At 40.5% G+C, this 17,202-nt stretch overlaps 1 protein-coding gene, 1 long non-coding RNA gene and 1 pseudogene across 6 annotated transcripts in view; 2 read left to right on the forward strand and 1 right to left on the reverse strand.

Annotated features, from left to right (window-relative positions):
• LOC141278315 (uncharacterized) overlaps nt 1-3,071 on the forward strand; it is a 35,123-nt gene extending 32,052 nt beyond the window's left edge. Inside the window, exon 3 of the long non-coding RNA XR_012330830.1 lies at nt 1,566-3,071. This is a non-coding gene — a long non-coding RNA (uncharacterized lncRNA). The remainder of the gene's footprint in view (nt 1-1,565) is intronic.
• An 874-nt stretch (nt 3,072-3,945) lies between these two features.
• The window catches only part of HSD17B4 (hydroxysteroid 17-beta dehydrogenase 4), a 91,535-nt gene continuing 78,278 nt past the window's right edge, over nt 3,946-17,202 (forward strand). For 4 of the 5 annotated variants that reach the window (XR_012330831.1, XR_004525855.2, XR_004525854.2 and 1 more), the window contains exons 1-2: nt 3,946-4,132; nt 8,411-8,464. Coding sequence is in view for 2 of the 5 variants with exons in the window: in XM_033853105.2 (XP_033708996.1) it covers nt 4,075-4,132; nt 8,411-8,464 (112 nt within the window). In the remaining 3 variants the exon portion in view is untranslated. The remainder of the gene's footprint in view (nt 4,133-8,410; nt 8,465-17,202) is intronic. The other variant, XM_033853104.2, reaches the window with a different exon arrangement.
• LOC109550806 (transcription and mRNA export factor ENY2 pseudogene) lies at nt 9,566-9,873 on the reverse strand (annotated as a pseudogene).

A 17,202-nucleotide genomic window follows, 5' to 3' on the forward strand; every position in this document is an offset into this window, starting at 1 on the left:
TTTTCTTCTCTGATTGCTGTGGCTAGGATTTCCAAAACTATGCTCAGTAAAAGTGATGAGAATGATCATACTTGTCTTCTTCCTGATCTTAGAGGAAATGCTTTAAGCTTTTCATCATTGAGTATGATGTTAGCTGTGGGTTTGTCATATATGACCTTTATTATGTTGAGGTATGTTCCCTTTTTCTCCCTTTCTGAAGTGTTTTTTATCATGAATGGATGTTGAATTTTATCACAAGATTTTTCTGCTTTTCTGAGATGATCATATGGTTTTTATTCTCCAATTTGTTAATGTGTTGTATCACATTGATTGATTTGAGGATATTGAAAAATCCTCGCATCCCTGGAATAAATCCTACTTGATCATAGTTTATGATTGACAGTTTCATATCCAACTGAATTATCATTTAATACTGAGGGTGAAATGAAGATATTTTCAAGTAAAATAGTAAGAGTTTATCAACAGTAATCCCTGTTGGTGCTGCATTGTGTTCCCTCAAAATTCTTCTGTTGAAACCCTGACCCCTAGGACCAGAAAATGTGAGTGTATTTAGAGACAGGGCCTTTAAAATGAAGATTAATTTAAAATGAGGCTGTTAGAGTGGGCCCTAATCCAATCTAACTGGTGTCATGTAAGAAGAGGAAATTTGGACATACAAAGGAACACCGGGGTATCTGCTGCAAGAAAAGACCATGTGAAGACACAGTGAAAGGCAGCCATCTGCAGCCATTAGGAGAGGCCTCAAAAGAAACCAAACAAATCGACACCTTGATCTTAAGCTTCCAACCTCTCCAACTGTGAGAAAATAAATTTCCGTTTTTTAAGCCACTAGTCTGTGGTATTTGTTATGGCAGCCCTAGCAAGCTAATGAAGATTCTTATAAGAAGTACTAATACTTTAACTCCTAAATATTTTCAAATCGCAGCACACATATAAAATATTCCTGCAGTATTCTGACAGAAGTACACAGGGGTTGGGGCGCTGAACAACACAGGGGTTGAACAACCCCTTGAACAGCACAGGGGTTGGGGCGCTGACCCTCTGTGCAGTTGAAAGTCCTCATATAATTTATAGTTGGTCCTTCATATCCATGGTGCCACACCATGGATTCAACTAACCTCAGATCTTGTAGTACTGTAGCATTTACTATTGAAAAAAAATTCACCCATAAGTGGTCCTGCACAATTCAAACTCATGTTGTTCAAGGGTCAACTCTAGATAAGAATGGTCACAGGTCAGAGATCAGCCAGGGCGTTCTAGCCATTCTGTTCTCCACAGCCGCACTAAGGGTTGAGGATATCAAAATTTCATGCACATCTGTAACCCATTCATGACACCTCATCTGGCAAGCTCTTTTCTAAAGGATAAAATTCAGGAAGAAGTAACATGATCTCATAAGGAATGTCCGACATTCACGGAGGAAGTTTCTTTCTATGTATCAACTGAACCCCAGGCAGAGTTTCAGGATGGCTATTAAAAAAAATTTTTTTTTAAACAGAAGGACACTAGCTGATGACTTCTCAGAGAGCTGAGCCCCAATCTCCTTTATCACCTTTACCTTCCAGGTATATTTTCCTGCTTCTGCACTTGGATTCCAGTAAGTTGTGAGGATAGATCTGTGAGTATAGCCCCATTCTCTGCTTTGGGTTTCTATCTGGAAATACAAAGATTTTTGTTTGATCCTAGCTTTATAATTCTCTTTTTGTATTTTATTTATCATCACTATGTCTTTTTTAAATTTTTTTAAATTTATTTTATTTTTGGCTGCGTTGGGTCTTCGTTGCTGCACGTGGGCTTTCTCTAGTTGCGGCGAGTGGGGGCTACTCTTTGTTGCAATGCATGGGCTTCTCATTGTGGTGGCTTCTCTTGTTGTGGAACACAGGCTCTAGGTGCCGGGGCTTCAGTAGTTGCAGCACGTGGGCTCAGTAGTTGTGGCTCGTGGGGTCTAGAGCACAGGACCGGTAGTTGTGGCGCACCGGCCTAGTTGCTCCACATCCTGTGGGATCTTCCCGGACCAGGGCTTGAACCCGTGTCCCCTGCATTGGCATGCAGATTCTTAACCACTGTGCCACTAGGGAAGCCCATATCATCACTATGTCTTTTGGACAGAGATAGTATATTGAGAGTGTGAACAAATGGAGACTTAATCAGAAACCAAACATAACCATTATTCAAAAAGTTTCAGATTCCTCTTTGCCTAAGATATTGATTTATGAGACACCACATGAGGATTCATATGTTCAATTCAGTTGTGTTAAAATGCATGACAATATCCAAAATGAAATTTCACGCTTGAAAATTGGACACCACTGAAGCTATTTAGTAACTATTTAGAAAGCATTATTTTCACCTTGGAAAATAAACATTAAAGTTTATTTTTTCTAGTAAAATTATGTTTCCAAAAATGTTACTTCTGAGGCTTAGTTTATCTTAGTATAAACTAGTTGTTCTCATTCAGGGGTTATCCCCACCCCACCCCAACTGAGGACATTTGGCAATGTCTGGAGGCAATTTTGATTTTTGTGACTTGGGGGGGTGCTACTGGCATCTAGTGGGTAGAGGTCAGGGATGTTTCTAGACATCTTACAGTGCACTGAACAACCCCACATAACAAAAAAATTATTGACCCCAAATTTCAATAGTGTCAAAATTGAGAAAACTTACATCATTTGACTGTACTCACCATCCAAAAGCAAAAATCATTTAGGAGCACCTGTTGACATTTTTTTGTCCCCTGAGATTCTGTTACCAAGGCTGTTGCCCCAGAATCATATCCCTGCCCCTCCCTTGAATGGAAACCAATTGTTCTTATCTAAGTTCAGGAGGAAGCTGCAAAGAGAAAAGCAAGGACTGGTTAGAACAACTAGACCCAAGATGACAGAAGATTTGACTTCCAGTAGACCTTGATCCTCATTATATGCTTATCGTAATACGTTAGCATGCTAAAGGGCCCATCCACCAGCACCGTGACAGGTGACGATCGCCTTGACAACATCTGGAAAAGCCCATACAAGGACTGAAAAAGAGTGTTGCATCAGTTCTGTGTCCAAACCACAACGCTGTTCTCAGATAAGACGTGAGTATGCCTCCCACTCTTTCCAAATCCCTCCCTTTTACCTCGGCCCTCCTAAACATATGGTGTCTCTGTCCCAATTGGGTTGTGAAGTTGATTTGCGAACTAAATTTGCGCTTCTCCATTCTTTGGCCATTAATTAAAGCTTCTGCTGTTCCAGTCTCAGCATAGGTTTCATGATTGGCTGTGCGAATCTGAGCGGAACCTCCCTGGGTGTCGGCGCCTGGCTAGGACTTTAGTGAGGGTCCATTGGTAACAGTTCCATTTGGGAGGTCAGCCTGGGGGCCCAGGACTCTGCGTCTTTCCAGATGGTTTCCAAGAGGTCCAAGGATTACGTTCTAAGAAATCCTTTTTACCCCTTGCTATATATATATATATATATATTTCCTGCGTTACGCGGGCCTCTCACTGTTGCGGCCTCTCGCGTTGTGGAGCACAGGCTCCGGACGCGCAGGCTCAGCGGCCATGGCTCACGGGCCCAGCCTTTCCGCAGCATGTGGGATCTTTCCGGACCGGGGCACGAACCCGTGTTCCCTGAATCGGCAGGCGGACTCTCAACCACCGCGCCACCAGGGAAGCCCACCCCTTGCTATTTCTGAAAGCTACTTAAGAATAGGGGCTGCATCCTCGCCTAAATCCAGAAAACTCTTGTTGAGTGAATGACGAAACGATGGATGAAAGTATGAATGAAGTTAGGGGAGTCAATCATTTTACTACACAGGTCCCAGCAGCTCCCATTACTTCCGGCCGCAGAACTGGGCCTTTCAAGCCAAGCCTCTTGGGCAGGCTCTCGCCGCGACTGGAGGCATGCTGGACTACATTTCCCAGAGTTCCAAGGGATCGCTGCGCAGGCGCACTTGTAAAACTACGGCGTTTCTCTCCTCCGCAGAAACTGGCAGGTCATTGCTGTCCTGACCCAGCCTTTCCTCCTGTCCTGCTTGTCCCGCAGTCTGAACTCCAGTAGTTCTGCTAGTGTATGTGTGTCGCTGCAGGCTGGACTTATGGCCGTGCCGTTGAGGTTCGACGGGCGGGTGGTACTGGTCACCGGCGCGGGGGGAGGTGAGTACGCGAAGGCTAGAGGGCCGGCGTCCTCCAGCTCGCTCTCGTGCTGGGAGTCCCCCTTTTTTGGTCTGGAATCCGCACGCAGCCGTAGTTGCGATCTCAGCATCTGGGCTGCGGGCAGCGGTGGCGGGGCGGCTTGGGGAGCGAGCGACTGGACTCGGTGGGGTTGAGGGTGGGAGGACGGACAACGATTGTTCTCCGGGCGCCTAATCGGCTGAGGATGGAGAGGAGGGGCTGGCCAGCCTTGAGTGGGGAGCCAGAAACTCCTGGTGCAGCCCACTTCTCCACCCCCCCCCAACCCTGTGGGAGCTTCTCAAGGCTTCAGGTCTTGAGAGGAGAGAGGCCGGGCTCGGCTGCGGGTTGCAAAACTAGGTAAAATTCATCCCGACGCCCGTCTGTGCGTATCGATTGCGACTCTTCCTGTTAATAGACTCCCTAGGCCTCTGTCAGGTGTTTTAAACGTGGCTGAAAAGCCGTCTGGGGCCTGGAATCACCCCCGCAGGAGTAGAAATGTCAGCCCCTTGCCTTTGAAAAGTCAGTCATCTTTCCCTCTGTCGGATGATTTTAAGTTCTTGAGAGGGCCTTCTTTAAAAAAAGGCATCTGATAAGAGTCCTCCGTTTTGGACTTTGTGTGTTTATCAAGCGGATTGCAAACTCGAATGCCTGCAGGACTCAGGCAGGCGATAGAGGAATAAAATAAGAGTGGGGTGGGGGCAGTAGGAACTGGAGAGCAGAGGCCTTTCTGAAGTGGACCAGATCTTCCTGTATTTCAGAAGCCAAGCGGAGATTGGTTATGTGAAATAACCCTATTTTTATTTCTATTTATTTATTTGTTTATGGCTGCATCAGGTCTTTGTTGCGGTGCGCGGACCTCTCTTTGCGGTGGCTTCTCTTGTCGCAGAACCGGGCTCTAGGCGCTTAGGCTTAGTTGCTCCACGGCATGTGGGATCTTCCCGGACCAGGGTTTGAACCCGTGTCCCCTGCATTGGCAGGTGGATTCTTAACCACTGCACCACCAGGGAAGTCCCAAAGTAACCCTATTTTTAAAGGACAAAATTTAAGACAAACCACTCATACCCACACGGATGTTTTGCAGTGAGGTTTTACACTATTTCCCACCTGTCCATGATCTCTGTAATCTCCAAGTGCAGGGACCTTGACCTTATGGGCCTTTGATTACCCACTGGTAGTGCCTTATACCTAGAATGGACTTAATGCAGAATTAATTTGAATTATATATTAAAAGTCACAAACAGTGGAATTCTGACAGTTAATTCATACGTATTTTCATGTCTCCATTTATAAAATGGATTCGCATGCTTCCTTTCAGAAAATATCTTTAGTATTAATTGGTGGCCAAATGTTTTATATCCATAGCTATATTTATTCTAAAATGATTATGTTTTGGGGAAAACATTTTGTTTACACTTTGCTTTTGATGGAAATAATTAAGTAATGCACTCATGTTTTAAACCTCTTTTGACAGTGAGTGATTCACAGTATGAAATACATTTTATACCAAGACCTGGTATACACACACACACACACACTATATTTGAAACAAGCTCATGACACGGTACATAGTAAATGCAGTGCACTTTGAACTTTTCTATTCTTTTTCATTAAGTAAATGCAGATTACAACCCACTAAGTTGATTTTGTGAAGTATTAATGGGTTGTGACTAGACAGTTCTGAATTTAGCACCTCCTGTTCATGAACTGATTCATATTTTAAAGAGCCTGGATTATGATACAATTACTAGCCATTAGATTTGAATACTGATCTGGGGCAGATATAATTTTGTGGTAAAGTTGAGACTGTCATTAGGTCTACAGTGGGCCATCATTATGAAAGAGAGATTGAGATCTAATTCCAGTCCTATCATGAAGACTGTTGTCCTTGAGGTCTTGGGGTTCTCATTTAAGGATACATATCTGTAGAATTGAGGCACTGCTAAACATCCCAGGAGGGTGTCCGTGAATGCCTGCCAGGCCTGTGTCTGGGAATTAGTCTGACTCCAACCCATGCATGTTCTAGAGATGAATAGAAATATCTTTGCACTATTCAGGTGCTGTTGTTTAGCTTGGAATATTGAATAGTTTAATGGGAGACCTGGAAGGAGAGGTTTAGAATTGTCTAGGATTAAGGTAAACAGTTTTGCCATGATGGGTGGGATAATGGGAATTCATATTTATTAGCTGATTATAGTAGTTGCTGGGGATGTAGTTGTGAGAGTGGTGGAGGTGGGCCGTGGAAGAAGGGAGTCTGGCCATTGTGAATTTGAGATGGTTATAAAATAGCAAGCTGTAGATCTGGAGATGGTGAAGTGAGAAGTGTGTGAGTAGTTGGAGATTCTGGAGTCAGGAGAGGTTTCGGAGTCATTTGACTTCCTTTGATTGGTAAAGCTAGAAGGTGAAATAGTCCAGGAAGCTAATCTCAGAGGCTCTGTGAACTTGAAGCAGAGAAAAGTCTAACCCACTGAAGAGAGCACTGAACAAGCACTGTGAGAAAAGAATCAACTGATATTAGACAATGCTAAAGAAGTTAAGGTCTGAAGAGAAATGGGGAAGAGAGGACAGTTGACAATGAACTTAGGTGTGGGAGAAAGTTAAGGCAGGATTTAAAAGAGGATTAAGAGAAAATAGAGGCTCTTGGCTTTAACTTTTTGTGCGTTTTGACTGTAAAGATGTGCTGGGCATTGTGGGAAATGTAAAAGAATGACATAATCTCAACCTACAAGGACCTTCTAGTTTACTTGGGGAGACAGACTAAGACACATAAAGTATTTAAATAATGTTTATGTAAGCACAGATACAAAAACATGGGAGGACACTTAGCGAACCTGTTAATGGACGAGTGGTGTTACAGGGAAACAGGGAGGAGAATGTCACTTTTAACTTTATATACAGATTTGTGTACAGTGTGCATGGGCCTTTATGGTAAAAGTAGATTACTTACATATCTTTTCAGAGTATTGTATAGCTTGGTTTTGAGATAATTCTCTGATTAACTTAGATCAATCTGTACTAGAGACATACCCCATTTCTTTCATCTGATGATTTTCCACTTTGTTACCATTTTTTTTTTTTTTTCTGCGTTCTGGTTATGAGTATTTGATTTCTCTGAAAACCTCATGTTTAGAGCAAGTGCTTCAGCCTAGATCTGATAAAATATGAGGAGACTGGAGTTATTATATTGAGTGGGTTCTCTCTCATCCATTCAGAGTGGATTAAATTTTAAAATAAATTATTTGGTGATCTTTTAGTTTTGGAAAACTTTATAGTTTGGGTTCTTTTTAGAAGAGCCTGATAATTTAGCCATCTCAATATTTGTTTACTTGTTTATCAATTCAAATTAAATTTATCAATTACATTTTAAAAAACGTGTGCATGTTAAAATGATTGAAACAATACAGAAGTAAGCTTTCCACCCCTTGTTGCTAGTTACACAATTCTGTTCCCCAGAGGTAACCACTAATTGCCAGTCTCTTATATAGTCTTCCTGAGATATTCTCTGCCTATAAAATTTATATAGGCACGTATCCATTTTTGGATGTATAAATTTACACCTCATACCTTTGAGTCTGAATTAAATATTTCCTGTGTTTGGTGATTATGTAGTCAAGGTTCAGAGCAGGATATAGAAACCACTAGATATTTGAAACAGGAAAGGACTTAATTTAGGCAGTTGGGTTTTAGGCAGTTCCTCTTGGAATTCCTTGTGGAACAGTATAAAACTGGTCCATTAGTGGAGCCACTACCTCTGAGGCTACCATTGGAACTGCCACAGCCCAAATAGCCACTGGCCCCAGGGATCTAGGGAATGGAAGCTGCCATCCAGAAATTAGCGAGCTAGATCTAGAAGCTGCCACTATATCTGCTTAATACCTAGGAAGCCTCAAGAAATCAGCTTCTTAACCAACAGTAACATCCAAAAGTCACAGTAAGGTGGCTTCTGCCTCATTTCCTCCTTCCACATTTCATGCAAATGCGTTTAATGGTGGAACCCAATTCACATCTAGCATCCATCCTAGAAGCTAGGTAGAATGATAGGAAATGGTAGGTAGAATCGGTGGAAAATACAGTGTTAAGCTTTCCAACCCCTGAAAGTAGAAGTAGGTGAAGTAGAGGCTGAGAGTACCAATGAAGGCTCTACCCTTGTAATGTAATTAATTGTTCACCGGTTACTTTGCAATGGGGATTGAGTTGAGTGGACCAGAAAAATTATGCTAACATTTGCTCAACCTTCTGATTTTTTTCTTTGTTTTTCAATAGGATTGGGCCGAGCCTATGCCCTGGCTTTTGCAGAAAGAGGTGCATCAGTTGTTGGTAAGTTGATATATTTTTCTTTTCATTCAGTAGCTAGGAACTAAAATACACAGGTCACAGGTTCGAGCCCATGTCTTCACAAGCCAGAGGCCTTTGTATTCACATCAAATAATTTGTCAAGGTCAAATTTCATCACTAATATTTTCTTCTGCCAACAAAATTTTTTTCCCTGTTGCGGCTAACTTTGTAACTTACTTTTTAAAGTAAACTAGTTTCATAGAAATTGCAACTTAATAGAACTGAGAGAGATGAGCCAACATTCATTATATAACAGGAAATTCTTGAATTTGGTATATTGTGGGCTGTAATTTTTCGATGTAGAAGACTGGTGCAAGATGAATCCTTGTAAGTGTAAATATATTGATAAGGTAAGAAATAAGTGCATTTTCATAACTAAATGTTTGGAATCGGGGAATCCAAAGTATTTTTTTTTAAATCTCTTTCATAAAAATTTTTTAAATGGAAGCTTTTATAACAGTTAAAAATTTTTTTAATTAAAGGGGCACTTGCATGAGTTTTATTGTGGGGGGATCAGTTGGAAGATGGTGTATTGAGGAATACACCAAAAGTGGGAGGTTTTAGTAATCTCAGTGGTTTGCCTGATGTACTTGGCAGTTGGTATGGACATAGGAGTGGATTTGTGTACAGCCAGGTCTTTGTGGGGAATATCTAAATGAGTGCCGGGTAGGTATGTAGGGCAGATGTATGGCCCAATATTTATTAATATCTTTCCTGGGCTAAAATTGTTGGCCCACATTGACCTCCCAATCCCAGTTTTCCTACATCTTATCAGGGAATACAGAGAGACAAATTTCTCCCAATTTGCTTACAGAGATGTGTAATAAAATACTGAACAAGCAGCCAGGTTTTCTAAACAAAGAAGACCTAAGCAGGATATTGGATATACTTTTCTTCCTCAGTATATATCCTTTTTTTTTCATTCATGAGATATTTATTAAAATAACACATTTAGGGAAAAAAATCAATACAATTGTATACATCATTACTGAAAACTGTATACCATCATACAAAAAGGGATTTTATTTTGGGAAATCAATTCCTAATTTATGGCAGATTTTACTTTCAGAAATAAAACCACAAAACAACACAATCTAATTCAGTCTTAAAGGCTGGCATGCTGAGCAAGGAATGTTCTTATTCTTTGTAGGAGCTCTTTCTTTACACCGTCAGGTACCAGGGCCCTGCCTTTTGGTGTGATTTCAGCCACCAAGTCATCAACAGCAACGTGTTCTAGTCCTTTTTCTTTAATTACCTTTACAGTGTGCCTTCAACTGATCCTTCCAGCCACGTTCAATTAATTTAGCTCTCAGCAACTCCTTGAGGCGTTCTCTTTCTCCAGTTTCTATCAACTTTTGGTTAGTTGCTGCTCTCTGCGCATCTTTGTTCATCTTGCTAACCACACTCTTCGGCTGTCCAGACCTAGCATATATCTTTATGGAAGGGACACAGAGACTTCGGATATTCCTTGTTTAAGGTCATAGCCATTCTCTGTTAATCCAATCTACTTCTTGGGGCAAGGACAAATTTTGATATTGTGGTGGTCAGGGGGTGTATAGTTCAGGCCTTTTTTGCCAGATTTTCCCCCAAATATTTCATGTCAGGGCCTAAAGGCACATGTTGTAACTTTTTTTTTCCCTTTAAAAAAAATATATTGCTATTTATTTATTAATACTTACAACTTTTTATTTATTTACATCTTTTCCACTCAGTTCCGTAAGTGCAAGTATCTCATTTTATCTTTTGTATCTCCTAAGGGACCTAGAATATTGCCTTTTGTAAAGAAGGGACTTTGTTCATTCGTTCCTTTATTGTTTGATGTAGCCCTTTTTGGGGGGTGGGGTGGGCTGGGGAGTGGTTGGTGTGTCTTTGAGATTGGTTGAATAAATTCCTGCTGTTTTTGTTGTGACTAACTTATAATCTTAGTTTATAAACTTGTTTTGTAAAACCTTTTGAGCAATATGTGTTTATGTGGATCAGTTTTCCTGTATTTATTTATTACCTTTGAATTTGTTGAACTCAGTTTGGAGTTTTTCAGTTCTAAGAAAAAGGTAAACAGGGACAGTGTATCTGTTTATTTTGTCATTGCCTCAGGGATGGTATTGCAGCAAGTGCTTGTGAAAGTCCCAAAAGGCAGAAAATTAGTGTTTTGGGAAAAATATTTGCCAAACTTGGCTGGAGAGCCAGATTTAGTTTAGTTTAGTTTATGTGAAAATGTAGAACTTTTCACTGATATTTTCTACCACTTTTTAGCCTGTGACCTAGCTGTGAACTTTCTAGGCTACCAATGGGTTTTGTTCTTCCCTAACCACCACTACCCTCTGCTTTAACTTTTTTAAAACACAGATGCCTCAAGTCCAGGTTTTATCATGTGCACTAACATTTCTCCTGCGTTAATTTTGTTCTGCTCAGCATATTTTTACCTGAGTAAGCAAAAAATAGTAAAGAGGAGTAAGCAAACCTAGGATTTATAACACCGGAGTATCTTGTTTGTGGAAAAATTACTAATCAGTTAATCCTATGACTAGCTCAGAGGCCAGTAAGAAGCAAGACCTTAAGAAATGGAGTACCTTGTTTCTCATATAAGTCAACTTTTGCTAGGTTATGCTGAGTTAACAGACAAATCTCAATGGTTTATAATAATAAAGGATAATTTCAGGACTTCCCTGGTGGTGCAGAGGTTAAGAATCCACCTGCCAATGCAGGGGTCACAGGTTCGAGCCCTGGTCCGGGAAGATCCCACATGCCGTGGAGCAACTGAGCCTGTGTGCCACAACTACTGAGCCTACGCTCTAGAGCCCATGAGCCACAACTACTGAGCCCGTGTGCCGCAACTACTGAAGCCCACGGGCCTAGAGCCCATGCTCCGCAACAAGAGAAGCCACCGCAATGAGAAGCCTACGCACCGCAACGAAGAGTAGCCCCCGCTCGCCACAACTAGAGAAAGCCCACGCACAGGAGGGAAGACCCAACACAGCCAAAAATAAAAATAAATAAATAAAATAAATATATTAAAAAAAAAAGGGTAATTTCATACCTACCTGACCTTTCAGCTTCTGGGCAGCTGTGTCTCTGCTTTATGTGTCTTACTAATTTCAGGATCCCAGCTGAAGGAGCAACTTTCATCATGGCTGTTCTTCCGGCAGAGGGAAAATAAAAATGGATCCCCTTGGTGTCTCATAAAGCTTCTGTTTAGTAGTGGCATGTCACTTCTACTCACCTTTCATTGGCCAAAGGAAATCACTTGGCCAAACGCAAAGTTAAGGGTATCACTTAAGATACTCTCTTCATGTAAATATGATTGCTGTGTTTTATATTCCATAATATAAAGCATTATGGGAGATTTAAATCTGGATATAAGAACTGCTAAGCCTTTGGCTGATAATTACAACAAGGGACATTTGGTTTCGTACACATTACATCTTTCAAGAAATGTTCGCACATATCTGAAGGAAATGTTGGGAATGGAATAGGTTTGAGGTTTCCTCAGTAGGTAAGCTGTATCGAGTTCTCTGAATATTAAGTTTTGTCTTGAGGGCGTGAACACAAAGAATATCGAAGTGTTCCAGCAAGGAGAACCTCTTTTTTGGACAGTAAGAAAGGCAGAATGCTTTCTATTCTTGAACTGGAGGAGTAGCACTTTTGGGTAATTGAAACTGCAATCTTTTGAAGTAAGATTGACATGATTTCTTTTCTGTACTGCAGTTGCATAATAACTGGTAAAGATGAGTTACAAGTTCCTGTGGTCTGATGCCAGAGCGTGTGTTTTTAACGGCTGTGTGATCCTGACAGCCAGAAGGTGAACTGTAGTGGGGAAAGTGAATTGTCTTTGAAGTTAGGTCAGGCTATAAATCCTGTTTCTGCTGTCTAATTACATGACCTCTCTGAATATTAGTAGCCACCTTACCTAATAACTTCCAGGATTATGATGGGGATTAAATGACATCAAGAATTAAAACCTTTTGTAAAGGGGGTAAAAAGCCAATAATAGTGACTGTGTGCTGGGCACTGTGCTCAAGATTATGTCAAAGTGAGCTTAGGGGGCATCCCAGGCTGGAGTGAAGTTATCTAGGGGAACAGAATGAGAGATGAGAGATCACAGGAGGTCAGGTCATGTAGGACCATTTAGTTCAGAGTAAGGACTGGCTTTTACCCTGATTGAGATGGGAAGCCATTGGAGAGTGTGGAGGAGCAACGTGACCTCATTTAAGGTTTAAATGGCTCATTCTGAGTGCTGTGTGAGGAATAGGTTCTAGGGGAGCAAGAGTGGAAGTGGAGAAGTATGTTGGGCATATTGGAGTTTATTATCCTATTAACTCTTCTTGTCCACACTTGTAATTTTTCATTAAAAATGAAGTGGAAGCAGAGAGATCTGTCAAGTTATCGCAATAATCTGCATCAGAGATGGGGGTGATTCAGACAGGTGGTAGGGATGGAGGTGGTGCAAAGAAGTTAAATTCTGGAAATATTTTGAAGGTCGGTATGGCAGGATTTGCTTATTTGCTGATGTGGGTTGAAAGGGAGAGAGAAGGATAAAGTGGTGGTTTACCGAGATAGGAAAGACTGGAGGAGGGCCGGATTCGCAGAGAGGGGACATTCCCAGTAGACTTTCAGATGGGGATAGTAGGTAGGCAGTGGGACATAGGACTCTGTAGTTGGGGGGACAGGTTGAAGCTATATAGATCTATTTTCAGTTTCTAGGTGGTATTCAAACCCAGGAGACTGGATTAGATTACCCGGGTGGTGAGTGCAGATAAACAGGAGATGGGGTCCCAGGACTGAACTCTGGAGGGGACTCAGTCTTTCATTTTCAGCTTCTTCTCCCTTTAAGGAGACCTTTGATGCCTTCTTGTTGTTGAGACAGATTAAGTCCCTTAAATTAAAGGGACCTAATTTAAGACGTTGCTTTCTAAACTATCACAACATTTTGGAGGTCTTCAAATATTTAGATACATTTATGGCCATTCTGGAAAAGACTCTGATGAACTAGGGTGATTGTGTCTTTCTACCAAACAGTGAAAATAGTATGGCAGCTCTGTGTTTTCCACCTTTTCTTTGGCTGTCAAGAAGCTTAAGGGTAAACCTGGCACTGTCCCCAAATAGAGTAACTACCATTAGCATATGCTTTGAGTAGGCTTCTCTTTCTCTGATGTAACGTTTTCTTAATTTTTCCATTTTTTAATAGTCCTTGCACATTTAAGGCACCTTAAATACTTTTTGGTAGCAGTCAGGACATGAACAGAATACAGGAAGAAATCCCCATTGGGCCCACAACTCTAAAATCAATGAAATGATTCTTAATGCTATTGTTTGCTGTCGGAAACTTTATCAAAATAGGAGGAAAGGCATCAAGCATAGAAAACAGAAATGTCTGGAAGAACATCCAAGAGATGGTTAATAGCAGTTACCTCTGGGATAAGACAAGGATTAAAAAGACTTTTTGAATCTGCGGGGTTTGAATTTCTTGAAAGCATTAAAAAAAAAAGTAAATAACCTCTCCAAAAAATAAGTACACTTGTAGTACAATATTGCCCGTGTCATATATATATATATATTTTGCGGTATGCGGGCCTCTCACTGTTGTGGCCTCTCCCGTTGCGGAGCACAGGCTCCGGATGCGCAGGCCCAGTGGCCATGGCTCACGGGCCCAGCCGCTCCGCGGCATGTGGGATCTTCCGGGACCGGGGCACGAACCTGTGTCCCCTGCATGGGCAGGCGGACTCTCAACCACTGCGCCACCAGGGAAGTCCCCGTGTCATCTTTTTATATGCTTCTCAGATTGCTCATTGTAAAGGATGTCACAGAATCAATACATATGAAAGTTATTTTGATTTTGTAGCTTTGGAAGCACCATTTTACTTTGGAAATAAAAGTCTTTTATAGATATGTCATTGGTAGTGGATATGACACAGCTGGTGTCAAACCCTTGGATTGAATAAATATATGAACGTGAATATGTGTAAGCACAGTTATAAAGCACTCTTCAAATACAAAGCATTATAGCATTATTACTCTTGATAATTAAGTGGCAAGTTAGAAACTGCTATATAAGCAATTTCCCTCACTGAGCTACAGCAAAAAGGACGAACTACTTATAGTAAAGTGAAGCAGTAAAGTGAGGGCAGACTTTAAGGGATCTTGAAAGTTAGGCAGTGAATAATAGTGTTCCACTGCAGATTTTGAGCAAGGGGATGACTTAGTATAAAGGCTGCCTTTGGGCCATTACCCAGGAACAGTCTGCTGATTGCCTGCGAAGATTAAGATTGGAGGCAGAAGACCACCAGGAAGGCAACTGTAGTAATCTGGGCATGAAATTATAGAATAGGAAAGAAATGGCAGTAAACGATTCTTCGAAAGAACTGGAAACTCCTCAGTGCACAAACTATCTACCTTGCGAGCTCAAAGCACCTAGCACAGTGCTGGATCCAGAGTGGGAACAGAGTGAACATTTGAAGAATCATAATGAAATTGATGTCAAGCTTTGATGGCTAGTGACATGTGCTGTTCAGAAACGGGAGAAAGGAAAGAGTACCTGGGAAATATCTCACCCAGCAAAGTGATGTTGAGAAGGTGGGACAGTTTGAGGAAGATGATAATCAGTTTGATTTGCATTTTTTTTTTTTTCTGTCAAACTAAAAGTGACATATATTCCCTCAGCTGGTTTAGCAGCCCTGATATCAGGAGACCCAAAGCATGTTTCTTGCTCTAGTCTTTGGAGCCAATAGTCAGGGCTGAAGGATAGCAAGAATGAACAAGAAAACCAACTTCTGAGAGCAAAGTCCTGTATACAAATAGGATTACTAAAGACAAATCCAGATTTCTCAATCTGGTTTATGTAACAAAACACTGAAAAACAATGTACGTAATGCTCGTCAAATAATATTAATGCTCCAGTGTTACCTCTGTTTCTCTTTCAACATTTCAATAAAGGAACTTATGATTTGCAACACGTATGATATAGAATTAAAATCTTTTATAAGTAAGGGACACGTACACATCTGTAAGAAAGAAAAGCACCCCAAATGAAATGTGATTTAAGCAGGCAAAACAATAAGTATAAATGACCAATAAGCCCATGAAAATAATGTTACCTTACTAGTGCTCAAAGAAATGTAAATTAAAATAATGAGCTACAACTTGTAATCATTTAATTGTTATATTGAAAAGAATGATGTCCAGTGTTGGGAGGATATGGGGAAACAGGCATTGTCACAAACATGGTTCTGTTTTCAGGCTTCGATTGCTGATAACTTGGTACTTTGTATTTAGGTATCCATTTACCTATTAGTAGAGTACTTTTACAGGCTCCAAGTGTGTTTTAGAATTCTCTGGATTCTTATATCCCTGCTCTAGTGGTTAGCATATTGCAGGTATTTAGTAAAATCTTGGGGTAGATTTTTAGTAAAAAACCTTATGTAGTCTTTAATAGACTATCCAAGTCATTGATTTATTTAAAATGACAGAAATAGGAAAAAGCTTTTACATCTTAAAAAAACCCAAAACTCTTCAGAGCTATAAACTGGATTTTATATGGAGGATTTACAAATATATCACTTTTGGGGATATTTTGATGGTTTTAGCTGAGAAGACTCTGTCCTTAACTATCATAATCTTAACTATTTTTACTCCCTATTTTAAAGCTATTTGTTTGACTGGGGTGCTTGATTTACTGTTCCTTCTATATTCTCCCCAAGCACATGTGATTTATTTTATTTTATTTTTTTAGTGGAAATAATTGGGATAAAAGAAACTTGTTTGCAGCATTAGAGGAGCAGAATGGTATTGTGGTAGGTCAAGGTTCTAGTCTGAATTTTGCCATTTCATACAGCCTTGGAGCCTGGACAAGCTTTGGAGCCTGGAACAAGTCACATAACCTTTCCTCAATTTTCCTCTTCTGTGAAAATAGGAACAACTGTTTCTGCCAAACTCCTAAAAAGATGTATGGAGATCAAATGAAGCAATGTATATAGATGGGTCTTTGAAAATGCAAAGTATATACGTACCAGTATAAGGCGGTAATGGTATTTTAAAATATTATTATTAGAATTTTAGTCATATATTTAAGCGGAACAGTGTCACATAGTGTGGATACATTTCTCTTTGTATACAATCTGTTAACACTGTTGCTATCCAAGCCCTTCAGTGTGTAACCAGTGCTTTTCTACTTAAGCCTGTAATCCCTGTGATTTAGCTCTGGTGATAGCAGGATAACTGAGTGGGGTCAGTGTTAAGTTTGTACTCTCTAAGGTAGAGACTTGTCTTGAATAAATCTATTCTGAAACTGTTTCACTACACATCATTGATCTCAATAATTATTTACCCAGTCTTCAGTTCTTAACCTTTGACTGCACTTGGTTGCACTTTGAACAGTTTCCACTTGGGGGTAGTGTTTCATTTCACAATTGAACAATTCTTTCTTAAGTATGGCCTTTGCCAGTTTGCTCTTGAACTTTCCCTTGCTTAGTTAAAAAGGGGCTTAAAAGACTGTTAGCAGCATGTTTTAAGATCTTGATTTTTTACAACTGTTTCCTGTCATTTGAGTAATTGTACAGAAATGAATAATTAAGAGGAATTTAGTCTTGAGAATCATAACACTTTTTAAAAAAAATCTCTGAGGGATAACATAAGCCTTTTCCCCATTATTTTGTGTCTTTGCGGCATTTTTTATTTACAGTAAGGCTGTTAAGACTATATTGCTAGAAAAAATATATCCCAGTCCA

The sequence above is a fragment of the Tursiops truncatus genome, chromosome 3 (genome assembly GCF_011762595.2).
Source record: "Tursiops truncatus isolate mTurTru1 chromosome 3, mTurTru1.mat.Y, whole genome shotgun sequence".
Taxonomy (NCBI): domain Eukaryota; kingdom Metazoa; phylum Chordata; class Mammalia; order Artiodactyla; family Delphinidae; genus Tursiops; species Tursiops truncatus.